Genomic DNA, 14,151 nt, shown 5'->3' with positions numbered 1-14,151 from the left:
AGAATCATGTGCTAACGGCTGTCTAAATGACTCGGGTAAAGTTTGTAGCATGCGTGCTTGTTTTTGTCTGCTTCCACTTGTCTTTGCACTAGGATGATGTCGGAGTAAATGTGCAGTCATATTGGTTGTGTTCCCACTAGTGCTGTCAGCGTTAATCTGAAATGACGTTAAGGTCACAACACGGCAAATCTCCGTTAACGAGCTACCGCGGATCGCCTCATGAGTGGGGCTGGAAGACGTCAACACATTAACGAGCTAACTGCGCTAACACACTAGTTCCCACCAATTGAGCATTGCTGGCACATCCAACATACTGTTTTACTTTTGTCCATGACACGCTTACCTTCAGGGTCATACGTCACATGAAAACCAAAATAGTTCCAAACGCCAGATCTGAATGAGGGTGGGGGAGGTTCAATTTGCCATGTTGCAACGAGCTTAACTTCTGTCTAGCTAGCTTGCCCTGCGCTCAGTGAATCTGTGTTCGACTACTCCGCCTAGGCTGCACTGTCGAGCGCAGATCCACTGAGCGCTCAACACAGACAGCATCGTCAGAAGGAAAGTTGATAAAATAAATTAAAAATGTTGTATCGTTCGATACATATGCGTACCGAACCGAAAGCACTGTATCGAACAGTTCGATATCGATACGAGTATCGTTGCACCCCTACTGTTTAACTGAAGGTAACTGGATTCTGGTTTCTGTGTCGGTGTGCCTATAATTATCGTTGTTTAAATAAGGTGTCGGTTGAAATTGTTTGCTTTCTGATTAGCGCACCAATATCCCCGTGAGATTCTTCCTCTTCACTGCAAGTCGATGTAATCGACACCACGAGGACTCATGAATGAATGAATCTGGGGCACATTCAGTGTGAAAACAGTATGCAACAGTTTGCTACCGTTTTAAGGTTGAATAACTCACTGAAAAGGTGTGCATCAGTAGGCAGTGAGCATTAGTTTTCTCCTTTTTTTGTTGTTTTTGGGTGTGAAAATCATGCCTATGTATACGTTAGAGAGCATTTACTATGTTTTGGTGGGCTAAATGGACACTGGTGAAGTTCAAAATGTTGTATGAGGTGTTTTGATGTGTTTCAATAGCTGCAGTGTTCGCTATAGGGGCACTTTATGATATAAAGTGGATTAGTGTTTAATGGACAACCGATGAATGTTAGAGGTGATTCTCTTCCCTATACTCTGTCTCTTGGCTGACCTTTACTGTTAAATAAAGACAAACATGCTCAAATTTGGCACAGTTTTCATTCACTTTCAGTACACCAGGGGAATTAGCCTGGAGAAAGCTCCACGAGAGACGTTCGTGGCCTATTTTCAAATCAAGGAGTAAGGTTATTGTGGGTTTTTTTGTATGTACAGGGTGGGCCATTTATATGGATACACCGTAATAAAATGGGAATGGTTGGTGATATTAAAGTCCTGTTTGTGACACATTAGTATATGTGAGGGGGCAAACTCCTCAAGATGGGTGGTGACCATGGTGGCCATTTAGAAGTCGGCCATCTTGGATACAACTTTTGTTTTTTCAATGGGAAGAGGGTCATGTGACACATCAGACTTATTGGTAATGTCACAAGAAAAACAATGGTGTGCTTGGTTTCAACGTAACTTTATTCTTTCATGAGTTATTTACAAGTTTCTGACCTCTTATAAAATGTGTTCAATGTGCTGCCCATTGTGTTGGATTGTCAATGCAACCCTCTTCTCCCACTCTTCACACACTGATAGCAACACCGCAGGAGAAATGCCAGCACAGGCATCCAGTATCCGTAGTTTCAGGTGCTGCACATCTCGTATCTTCACACCATAGACAATTGCCTTCAGGTGATCCCAAAGATAAAAGTCTAAGGGGGTCAGATCAGGAGACCTTGGGGGCCATTCAACTGGCCCACGACGACCAATCCACTTTACAGGAAACTGTTCATCTAGGAATGCTCGGACCTGGCACCCATAATGTGGTGGTGCACCATCTTGCTGGAAAAACTCAGGGAACAAAAGTTGTATCCAAGATAACCGACTTCTAAATGGCCACCATGGTCACCACCCATCTTGAGGAGTTTGCCCCCTCACATATACTAATGTGTCACAAACAGGACTTTAATATCACCAACCATTCCCATTTTATTACGGTGTATCCATATAAATGGCCCACCCTGTATATTCATGCTCAAAAAGACCCGAATGAAAGCTTTGACAAGCTCTACCTCGTCCTGTTATTTGTCTTCGAGCTCACATATAAGTAGGTTTGTTTTGTCTTCACTCCAGCTTTCATCAGCTTTACTTCCACTCTCCATGTACTGTATATTATTATCCCAGATTTTCTTTCTTGGCTCTTAGTCTTTCACTTTGCCCCCTTTCATCTTCCCTGTTTCACGCTGTCTTTCCATAGCTCAAGTATGCAATGTACACATTACTGGCCCTAGACCACTTAAAATATATTTTCATGCCCTGACCTTGGATATAGGGAATATTTATACAAGCATAACTTCCTGAATTGGATCAAGGATGAATGAGAGCAGACAAGGACACAGTTAAGATGAAACAGGTGAATTTTATAGCTTGTGGACAGGGGGAGATAAGTTTTATTGCAAAGTCTAATGTGATGTCACTTTTTGACAAAGACTTATAGAACATTTCTACAGTCACACATACATATATATATATATATATGGGGATGTTCTTAGTGTGGTAGGGTAGCAGATACAGCCTCACAAGTACTTAACAAGCTCGAGGCTCAATCCTATCTGTGATCATGATACCGTGTGCCACTTTGTGTTGCATAAACTCACAGGTAGTGAGTTTATAGAAGAGAGACGTTGTGGAAGAGTTTGTCAAACATGGTGCCGAGTTTGGACGATCTGTTTAATGACTCAACAGTCTTTGTAGTAACATGAATTAAAGTTAATGCCTGGTATAAATCAATCCAAAGGTTAGGGAGCTCTCTGGGTGGATTTCAGAATTTACTGTATATCCTTCTAAAGGTTGAACACTTTAAAGAAGCCTGGTCAATAGCAGAGATCAGTAAACAGCCCGTGTTTTTTGATTTAACACTAAAGGAATGTTTTTAGAGTAACTGTTTTTCAAAGTCAAAGTTTTTGGAAGTCCATTTTTGGTAGGACCATAAATGGTATGAAAAATTGACTTTGGCTTCACTTTTCAGATTCAATGTGGAAGTGTGTTAAACCTGCAGTCTTTTTAATGGCCAACAGGGGACAAGTGCTGCAAAAAGTCATGTAGCCAGTATTTGCAACCAGTGACTGCACCCGACTACTACTGATCCACGCTGCACCGGACCCCTACAGCTCATTGTGCAGCTAGCGAGCCCACTGAGGCCCAGGCTTGTGTTGCTCTTTGGGGCTGAGCTCGGTTGGGCCTAGCCCCATGGGCTCATGCCTTGTTGCAAAAGTTGCTGGAAGTAGCCAAGTAGAGGAGACTCTACCCCTGTGATCTGGACTCTGGAGAAAATTGATGGAAACACTTGAACATTAAAAAACTGACAGTTTTTAGTTTTAGGACTAAAAACTGGAAGAAACTCCAGCAGTGAAGTCCAGGCCTCCAGTGCGGGAAATCTTACAATTTAGAACAAATTAGAAAAAAACATGCACTAGCACTTCCCTATAACTTGCTGTTAGGCACACACAATACAGTGAGGAAAAATGAAGAGGATGTAAAAAGGTTCACAACGAAGTAAAAGTCAACAAAGAGCGGTGCCTCTGCAATTAGCGATGCTAAAGCAAGCACAAGAAAAGCTCGGATGGCACGTAGTTCCAGGGCAGCCATCCCAGTGGGTTGGTTGCCAAAGCTGTTTAGTCCAAAAGAAGCTGTTGTAACTCCTAGCCAGAGGCTTGAAGCACTATTTCTACAAATATGCCCCGAAACTAAACCTGCAGCATCATTATAATTTACAGTTCCCTAGAGCCTCGCTGTTTATGGATACAAATAACATACTAAAAACAGAAAATGGAAAGGAATAGGGTCCAGTTCTAAAAAGACTTGTCTTGCTCTAATAGCATATGGTACTTGGATGTAATTTCAGTTCCTAATCAGACAATACTCTGCTTTCAGATTTTGAGCTCATTGTTCCAGTGTGATAAACGACTTATTGTTTGTGTTACAGACACATACTGAGGTTAATGCCACTTGTAGTGGTGATCTGTTGATGTTGATAGAGAGCAGAGCTATGATAAAGCACACTCCATTTATATTTGATATGCAGTTTATATCACTCCTGTCCTATATCAACATCACGCCACAGTTTGCCCTGTTGGTTTCAGCCTTGTAGACTCCGCTCACAGTGTGTCTGCGTGTGTTTTATCTTTAAGTGTCTTTAAGTGCCTACTTCATGCCTAATGTTTAGTCTTTGTGGGGTTCTTGATTAAGGTTGTTTTGTTTAACAAAACAAAAATTGACCCTTTTGTTTTGTCCAGCAGAAATCCATTTGAATCCGAATCAGAATACTTTATTGATCCCTGGGGGAAATTATTTTTCGTTACATGTATATATTTGTGTATTAGTAGCAGGTTGGGCCTGATTTTACCAACTACCAACTTAGATCTTCATAGTGTATATTCAACGGGTTGCTGGAAACATTCCTCAGGATTTCATAGCATCAACACACATGCTGCACATTTGTCAGCTGCACATCCATGATGTGGATCTCCTGTGTCTCCATTGGACAACAACCATGGCACATCCAAAGTCACCTAAATCACCTTTTTTCCCTGAATTCTGATGCTCTGTTTGAGCTTCGCCAGGTCATTTTTGACCATTTCTGCATTCTTAAATGCACCGAGTTGCTGCCACATGACTGGCTTATTAGATATTTGCATTAACGAACAGATGAAATGGATAGTGAGTATATGCACTGTATATAGTGTTGTGGAAGTTTTCCATTAAATAAAGCCTGCAGACGAGCGGCGAGCGGTAGCTAACATTCTTTAATCACAAACAAAGAACAGAAAAACCCGAGCTTGGTGGAGAGCCTGCATGACTGCGGGGCAGACGGCCAGCAGAGTCTCCCGAGCCTAACATGGCTCTCAGTTAAATACCTTCTTCAGGAACAAAAGGCAGTACACAGCTGTTTCACACCTTAAGGTTCACACTCCCTTGCTAGCTCCCAGAGTCAGAGAAGAGACAAAAGATTCTTCCTGCTTCCCCCAACTTCCTTGCTCGACCCCCACCATTTGTCTTACTGTATGAGTGTGAGACTTGTTAAAATCCAGTGGCACCAAGGCATCATACAATAAAATAATGTGATTAATACATAAGTAAAATAAATTCCTATACAATCGACAGACAGATGGAGCAGTGGGCCTGCTTATATACACCTCTGCAAACATAAGGGAAGAAGAGATGGAGGAGATATTTACTTATCTATGTCAAAAATTGCATCTTTATATATTAGAAGAACATAGAAGTCATTTAACTGTATTTACATGCACTGATAAATGGTGTAGCCTACCTTCATTAGTGGTCATGCTTTTACAGCTGAACATTGGTCTTTAAATTATTTTTAAGTGGAGAAAAATGGATTGATATGCAAAATGATTTAAAAAAAATCTTGGTGCACCACCACACATTTGGATTTTATCGTGCACTCTTACTGTTTTCAGCAACCATCGGTCTGATATTATCAGATTCAGGGTTTCACAATCAGTCACCTTCTGCTAATATGGCCACAAAATAACTGATGAAAGCCTCATTTTCCTGTTTAGAAAGGTTGTTTTTAAAACAGTATTGCATACAGCATATTCTCTATGTTAGTAATACTAATTTGGTCTCATTTGTAGCCATTCTTATGCTTTGTGTGTGCTCTATTGTTAGAAAGCTATCGAATGAAGGGTTAGTAAAGGAAAGAAAGAAGCCTTCCTTTAACAACAGAGGGAGGAGGGCAGGGGTTAAAGGATCAAGATCCTCTTAGTACTTACACAAACACACATACCCTTTCACGGATTCAGCTGCTAATCTTAAAACTACTTAACCCTTTGCAAGAGGTGACGTTCTCTAAGCAGTTTTCCAGGAACTAGCAATGGCGCCAGTAACAGCTGAACGTGACAGTTTCTGACCTTCAGACCAACTTATCCAGCTTTAACTTTGTGTGTGAATGGAAAAAAAATCAATTTGCTTCTGCATGCATGAGCAAAAGCCTTTATTTCTCATGTCCAAGGGTCATGTAATGGTAGATGGAGTATGAGATTCAGTGGATTTGACAGCTTAACTCAGTGGTCACAACATGTGGTGAAGTACTTGTTTGGTTGTAGTATGGCCACATCCTTGGTGAAACAAATTCAGAAGACTTTTTTTGATCGTTCGTGGCACAAAACCTCAAACCTGGCTATTTTTTTAGCTTTTTCTTGCCTGCAGACTCGGTCTTGTGTCCCGTTCTCACTTTATCAGTCGTCTGCATTCATGCAGATCATACATTCAGATGGGTAGTTAAATAATGCCCTCTGGGAGGGAGCGCCAAGATAACAACGTGCTCCAAAATGCCTTATGTGTGGGATAATTGTAGCTAAACTATGAAGCAGTCTGGGTTCAGTTCCAAGCTCCTACAATTTGCATGTCCTAGGGCAAAGGCGCTTTCCCAACTTCTCTTTGTGGTTAGCCACTGCCTTGTATGACTTTCTATGACTTGCTGCCATTGCTGTTTGTGTGTTTGGGTACGTGACTGACAGGCAAATTGTAAAGCACGTTGGGTAGAAGTGTTGTATAAATGCTTTCTGCTTCAAAGCAACATGTCTGGTCTCGGGTCGAGTTTGCGTCTCAGGTTTTGAGATGGGTTGGGTTTTACAGAGTTGAGGTCTGATTTCTGTGTCTACCTTGGTTCCTAGTGATTCAAATCTTGGGATCATGCTCTCCGACACATTTTTATAGAGCATTGTAGTGGAAAAAAGTAACCTTGACTCTGTGACTGCAGCTTCTCTGATATGAATACTTCCAGATTTCTCCAGCCTGCTGTCAGTTTGGACTCTTAGGACTAAAATGAGTGTTGTGTGGAATGTCTTGTTGTCTTTGAAAGGGTTGTTTCGAGAACAACCAGGTCTTCAGTGGCTGTCTTTGTAGCAACTTTAGCATCCTAATTCTGTTGCTGTCCACAGAAACTACTTTAACTACCTACATTCAGAGTTAAGCCATAATTCCTCCATAATTAGTGACGTGGTTGCTGCGTTCTCTAAGTGCGTTCTATCTAACGTTCACACACATTCAGAGCAACTTGGGGTTATTATCTTGCCCAAGGACATTTGGTATGCAGACCATAGCAGCCAGGGATGGAACCACCAACCTTCCAAGTAGTAGATGACCTGTTCTGCAAGTCTAAACTTTAATCTATGCCTGATATTTCAATGTGGTTTCTATTTTTCCAGTGTATTAATCATGATCATTATTGTCCTGACAGATGGGAGCTTTAGTCGTGCACATATTCCCATTGTTTCACATCTGGAGACTTTTTAATCTGAGTGTGACCTTTGTTCTCTTCCAGCCTGGATCCCAGTCCTCCCACTGCGTTCCTGAGACTGTCATCCACCTCCAGCCCTGGCCTCAAGGCCAGCTGATATACCCGCGGAACCTACATCATCGTTCATATTTTCCAGCGTCACCCTGAGCAACAACACACCGGGTGCACTCCTTTTGGAGAAACGCCCAAAACCCACCTTCCCAGGACACCAGGGACCGGCCCCTAGGGACTGGCCCCTGTTATGTTTTGTTGACCGACTCGTCCCAACCGGCGAATGACAAGTGTGCATCCGAGGGTGGGGCTTGCCTCAGTCTCTCATGATTGGCTGCTGGATGGAATTAAGGTGAATGGAACACATGCCCAAGGAGCAGGACTCTAACCCATCAGAGGGAGAAGAGAAACAGTGAGTTTGAATTATGTATTTATTGTTTGAAATTGCATCATTGTTTCATAATGGCTGTTAAAAGTAAGCAGTAGTCGTTCCAGTTCCTTTATAGCCATCCCATCTCCTTCTCTACCTTTAGCTTTCCTACTGTAGGTCGTATCTTTACTGAAGCAGCCATGATTTTTTTCTCAGTGCTGTAGAAAAGAGGTTTTCTGATAAGGCAGTATTCATTTTTCAAGATAAGCTAAGCATCGTCGTGTTCTCTTTTTTCCTCCGTACCACTCGCCCCTCTCTCCCTCTCGCCCTTTTCCTCTTGTCTGAATTGTTTCTGAGAAACTAGACCTTCAGCTGCTCCTGACCCTGACGTTCCCGCCGTCGCTCAGCTTCTTCAGACTGAGTCAGTCTAGCCTAAATGCAAACAAACATGGCGCTTTTTAAGCCCCTTCTCATTAATGAAAACATAATATTAGTGGAATGGACTGTTTTCTCATACTGCTAGAGGAAGGGGCCCCTCTGTATGGAAGAGACCTCTGGGTAAAGGAAATAGTTATCGCTGTATATCAGGCTGCTTTGGGTTTGAAACAAGTCTTTAATTTAGAAAGCGCCACGATTTCCTTTCATTTGAACTGTGAAATATCGAAGGTAAAGACGCGTCGCCTTCACAGTTATTTGAAGGTGTAATGACAGGTTGGTTTTGTGGTTTCACAAAATAAGTGTTGAAAGCTTCACGAAAGCTTCTGTTTAATCACATCAGGTCTTTATTTTATATTCTTTTTGGTTGCCAATAAGTTCTTAAATGAGCAATTTTAACACAGCAGAACTCTGCGAGTTTACTTAAACAGACGTTTCATCCTTAAATCAAGTATACGTGTTTCTCCTCTGGCATGTAGCGGGAGATATCGGCTTCAGCTTGTCTTGAATCTAATGGAAACTAGCTGGTGGTCAGAATCTTAAGAAGTACACTTGAAAAAAAATCTATAGCAACACCTCTTTCCGCAAATCATGACCTAGATATGTGTGTGCAGTTTCATGTCGGAACTGTCTGTCTACATCCGCCAATTAAAGCGTGCAGCCAGCTAATTACAGCTCAGCTGAGTGGGTTCCCATTAGTGTTTACATCCTGCCACGCGGTCACGAGCATGAGGTCACGGGTAGCTCGTTTTGCACAGCGATACAGTTGATGGGGGTAGTTCAGTAGAAAGGAAGTAGGTCCTACATAAACCTGTTTTTGAACTGATAGATAAATAGCACTTTCAGCTTTTGGTTGCTCCCTTTAGGGCTCACCACAGTAGATCATCTACCTTCAACAAGTATCTTCTGTCACACCACTTCCCTGCATGTCCTACATTTGATTTTCAGGGTGAACTCTAACTTTGTCGTCTTGTTGTCTTAAATGAATAGGGATGGGTACCGGTATCCGGTGCCATAGTAACCAGACCGAAAAGCAGCGCACATTTCGGTGCTTTATTTTCCTGAGCTGTGATACACTTTTTTCTTCCTTACATTTGTATTGGCGGTTGGCAAACAACTGAAAGGTGCATTACCGCCACCAACTGGTATGGAATGATACACTTTAGATTCTAGCCAATCATTTTATGTTTCCGGGGATAGTAGGCGGGCCCAGGTACGTACGTTCTTTTAGAGCAGAGCTACAGATTAAAAATGCCCAAGGCGAAGCGGTCAAAAGTCTGGCTGTACTTCACAGCAAAATATGCAAACTCAGCAGCCTGCACCAAGTGCTTTAAGGTGATACTGTGATACTGTCAAAGGAGGTAACACCTCAAATCCAATGAAACACCTGGCAACGCATAGCTTTTTTTTTTTTAAAACCGAGAAATGCGCCGTATTTGATGGCTTGCTGCGAGACCTCACACCGAGCACATCTACTGCGGGTGTGGCAGGCCCCTAGCCCTGCCACTGTAGCAGAAATGATGACGGATGATGATGCAGCAGCAGCCGTTCTTCTCTGCTTGAGTAGCTTAATGTTGTTCGTGTGTAATTTACGTTGAGTAGGCTAACCACGTTATTACATTAATGCATGTAAGGTGAACTAGCAAACAGCGTCGTAGTTACATGGAGCTGTCTTCTTGTTTGATGGCAGATACTCCCTTCACCCTGGCCAAAAAGGCTAAAATGACCAAAGAAAAAGTGGAAAACAGTTAAACATGAGAGGTTTTTGGACAAAGTTTGTTTTTTTTCCATTGTTTAAGCACTGCTTCCAGCCAAGAGTGATACCATATATGCCCTATAGCTGCAGAAAAGGCTAACATTGTTATCTTTAAAAAAAAAAACAAAAAAAAAACAGCTGAACATTAGAGGTTTTTGGACCAATTTTGTGTTTTCCATTCTTTAAGCACCGTTTAAGCACCGGCACTGTTTCAAAAGTACCGTTTTGGCACCGGTATCGGATAAAACCTAAATGATACCCATCCCTATAAATGAGTAGTTGTCTTTACATCGTGTGGTATATACCATTTACAGGCTGAGCAGTCCGAGGATAAAGCGAGCATTTGAAGGCAACACTGGACACCGGCATTAACATGCAGTGTTTGAATTTAAACACCGGAACTTTTTCAGTCTTTCGTCTCCGCAGTCAAATTTATGTAAAATGTAAGGTCATGTTTTAGTTACTGTGTGGAGGGACTGGCTGCCTGTTCCGCTCCGTCAGAGGCCGACGGATTCCTAAGATAACACGGACACCTGTCAGGAGATTAACAGCTCTGCTGCCGGGGGAAACAGAAAGTCGGCGTGGCAGAAGACATCTTGCTTCATTTCACATGTGCGGGTGTAATAACTGAGTGTATCTCTGTTTACACCTGTACCTGCTGGCTGCAGTACTCTGCACGTCAGGGATAATTAAAAGGACGATGAATTCAACTCCCGAGGCTACAGACTGGAGTGGTTTCTGCTTAGAGTGGATATCGGTAGTGCGCTCAGCATGACAGTGGATTTTATTAAATCTCTACCCCTCCCTTCTGCGTGTTGTCAACCAGTTGTTGTGATCTGATCCGGTCCTTTAAAGAGGTGTTTTGGATACCAGAAGGCAGACAGAGAATACGCCCTCCTCCTAAAGATTGATTGATATGTCGTCAGCCTTGTTCAGCTGATTTTTTTCGTATAAATAAATCCATACAAATATACATTCTACGCACTAAATTTCATTCTCGGCACTCGCTTTCGATGCTGTTTTGCTTCGTGCTCCTATTAACATATTAAGATGCACAAATTCCTGCACACGTCGGATTCTTCCTTGCATCACTCCTCTGAACATGTCACCGTAGCTGACGCAAGACTGCTTGCACTGTGTTGCATTAACAGTGGTAAAGGCTTGCACCATACAAGTGTTGTGTAGTCTCTTGTATCCAGGAAACTTTGTTCGCGAGGCGCGAGGCCTGTTTTTATCCTTTGCACTTATGTGAGATCCTCCCATCCATCATGCACGAGAGACGATCACAGCTCTCGGCTGGTGGTGCTCGTCTGCATGTGGAATCGTTTGGCGTTCTCTGTGTACAATAAGTATTAAGTGCTCCTCTCAACTGTAAATAACATAAGGTGGCTCGCAGTAATTGCGTCGTGCTGTTGGATTTGTGTCAGGGAACGCACTTAAGCCTCAAACAGACCTGCTGTTCTTAATTTCTACACGTAGAGACAAATGGAGGACACCTGTCCTGCAAAGGAAAACAATCACATTGACACACATGGAGAATATGTGCTCTTTCTCCAAATCATATGCCGTATGTAAACCTAGAGATGGACTTAACGACTGTCAGGCCGATTATGAATGCAGCTTGGAGGTGCTGGCTGATGAGGAGCAGTCCCACCAGATCTGTTCCAGTTGGGCTCAGCTGGTGTTTACATTCGGCAGATAACGCCGTGCGGTGTGTAAAGATTCTAGTCTGAATTCTTCGGAACCGGTCACTGCCAGACGTTCTCATTCAGATTTTTTTTAAAAACCTTGTTTAAAATTTGTAACTGACAGCTGCGATTTATGGCGTCACTGTTGCTTGGAAGATGCAAAACAAACACGAGAAGAGGAATGGCGCGCGAAAACGTTTGTGACATAGAAGTATCCCTGCAGAGCGTCCCCTCCTTGGATGGTCTTGCACATTTTGATGATGCTGTATACAAGCCGCATAGTGTTATGGTAAAAATAAAACCAGCTGTGATTGTTCGGCTCTCTGCGCTGCACAATTTCTTTGTTTGTTTCGTTTTTGCACACTACGTTTTATTCCAATTGTCGCTTATTTGAAAAAGTGGGACGATCCTCATCGAAGCACGTGATTTTTGTTTCCGGTTATGTCTGCTCTCTTGCATCTGAACATAAAATGTCCAGTCATGGGACATTTAACTGAAAGATGAAGGTGAAAAACTGGGGATAGGAGCAAGAGTGAAAGGGCTGCTATGATGTATGGTTTGGAGACAGTGGCGCTGACAAAAAGACAGGAGGTAGAGCCGGAGCTGAAGATGAAATGATTATCAATGAGTGTGAAAGAGACAGTTCGGGCAGAGCAGTTTGGAGACAAAGTTAGCGAGACAAGGCTGACGTGTTGAGAGGAGAGAGAGTGGATATACTGGACCAAGGATGTTGATGATGGAGCTGCCAGGCAGGAGGAAAACAGGGAGCAGTCGAAGTCTACCAGCAGAATGATATTATCAGCCATGTGCAGTGCATAGTGGACTGCTTTAAGGGATTTCATGGTTATGCATTGGTTGCAGAGCTTTGCAGACAGTCATCTACATGTTGTAGCTGTTTCCTGTCGCCCCCACCCCCAAACCGGGCACGGCTGCCCCTCCCCGAGGCTGGTCCTGCTGGGAAGGAAAATGGTTTGATTGTTGGGGTTTTCTCCAGAACACTGCAGGGTCTTTATCATATAGTATAAAGCGCCTTGAGGTGATTGTTGGTGTTATATAGATAAATAAACCTGAAGTGAATTTTTACGCCATCTGTGTCACTCAATCTGCATATTTTGATCTTCAAGCATGTTTTGTGCTTCTTTTTCCAAATCCGCCCAAATTTCTGACTTGAATGTAAAATTTTCCCTGTAATTTTGTTACATAAGTAAAATTGTTACATTTGATTGAATCTGGTGAAATACAGTGTACTTGAATGAGCCTTTGATTGAAGGTGAAGAACGAGTGAAGGTTTGTTTCTTCACTGCCAAAGTCTCTGTGTTGGTCAGATTTTCCCACAACAGCGTCTTTGGTGGAACTGAGCACATAAACAACACGCAGCTTTTCCTTCCCCCTATACATGAGGATGTCCTGCCATGCCCACGTTAAAAGCATTGTTATTCGCTCTTCCTATGGATTTTACGACTATTACTTCCTGTTCCCTTGTTTGTGGATGCAGAGTGTAGTGCTTTACACATTAGCCTAACCAAGCAAAAGATCCCCAGTTTGATCCCAGGAGGAGATGCAGATCCTTGTGGGGGTTGTGTCAGGGAAGAGCATCCAGTGTAAAAATCTGCCATATGTTTTTGACACTGTAGGCGACCTGTGGTGAATAGGGGATTAGCTGAAATAGCTTTAAACGTCCCCTTCCTTTGTTCGTTGGGGACTTAAAAATTATGTCAGTAGATGCATTTTTGGCATTATATGTCAAAGGATGAACACATTTAAGCAAAGTATGGTTTTTGTATGTGGTAAACATCAACTAATATCCCTGAAGCTGGACACAGTGAGTCATAAGATTCTAATAAATAAAAAAATAAAAAAAATAGTGGTATGTTGCAAGATCTTCCTAACATTTTAAATTAGATATTGGACAGGAAAAGACACTTGGTGAGGATTTTATGTATTTTGATCATCCTCGCTTGTTTGAGATCAGTGTGACCTGCAGTCTGCCCTCTTATAAAGTACTTAAACCAGAGTTTATTTCACAATTACCCCTAATGTGAGAGGCGGGTACCCATTAAGGCCAGGTGGGTGGGTGTCAATCTGTGAGTCAGTCGGCATAAACCTCAGACTAATTGTCCGAAACACTGTCAGGTTTTATTTCTGCATTTGTAAAAGAAAAGTCCCCCTGCAGGATCTCAGTGATACTTTAAAGAGCTGTGAACATTTCACGGCAGAACTGCATTTGTGTTGTTCGATTTGTATTATAAATTAGAGTTTAGGGATGCACCGATACCGATACTGGTATCGGGTATCGGGGCCGATACTGTAAAATGTGTGTGTACTCATACTCGTAAAAGTTACCGATACCATGAACCGATACCAACTTATTTCATTAATCAGAGGGTGGCTTGTCATTTCTGTTGTAGTTTTTTAGATTGGCCACTAGGGAGCCAATTATTAT

The 14,151-nt window shown here is 42.4% G+C and overlaps 1 protein-coding gene across 4 annotated transcripts in view; it reads left to right on the top strand.

Annotated features, from left to right (window-relative positions):
- thrab (thyroid hormone receptor alpha b) overlaps window positions 1-14,151 on the top strand; it is a 258,672-nt gene that overhangs the window by 196,218 nt on the left and 48,303 nt on the right. For all 4 annotated transcript variants that reach the window (XM_087844867.1, XM_087844866.1, XM_087844865.1 and 1 more), the window contains one exon: window positions 7,493-7,871. In XM_087844867.1, coding sequence (XP_087700993.1) covers window positions 7,816-7,871 — 56 coding nt within the window. In that variant the 5' untranslated portion in view covers window positions 7,493-7,815. The remainder of the gene's footprint in view (window positions 1-7,492; window positions 7,872-14,151) is intronic.

Source organism: Neolamprologus brichardi, chromosome 8, assembly GCF_056152115.1.
Source record: "Neolamprologus brichardi isolate AB-2024 chromosome 8, ASM5615211v1, whole genome shotgun sequence".
NCBI classification, from domain to species: Eukaryota; Metazoa; Chordata; class Actinopteri; order Cichliformes; family Cichlidae; genus Neolamprologus; species Neolamprologus brichardi.
This window is presented reverse-complemented; position numbering and strand designations above follow the sequence as displayed.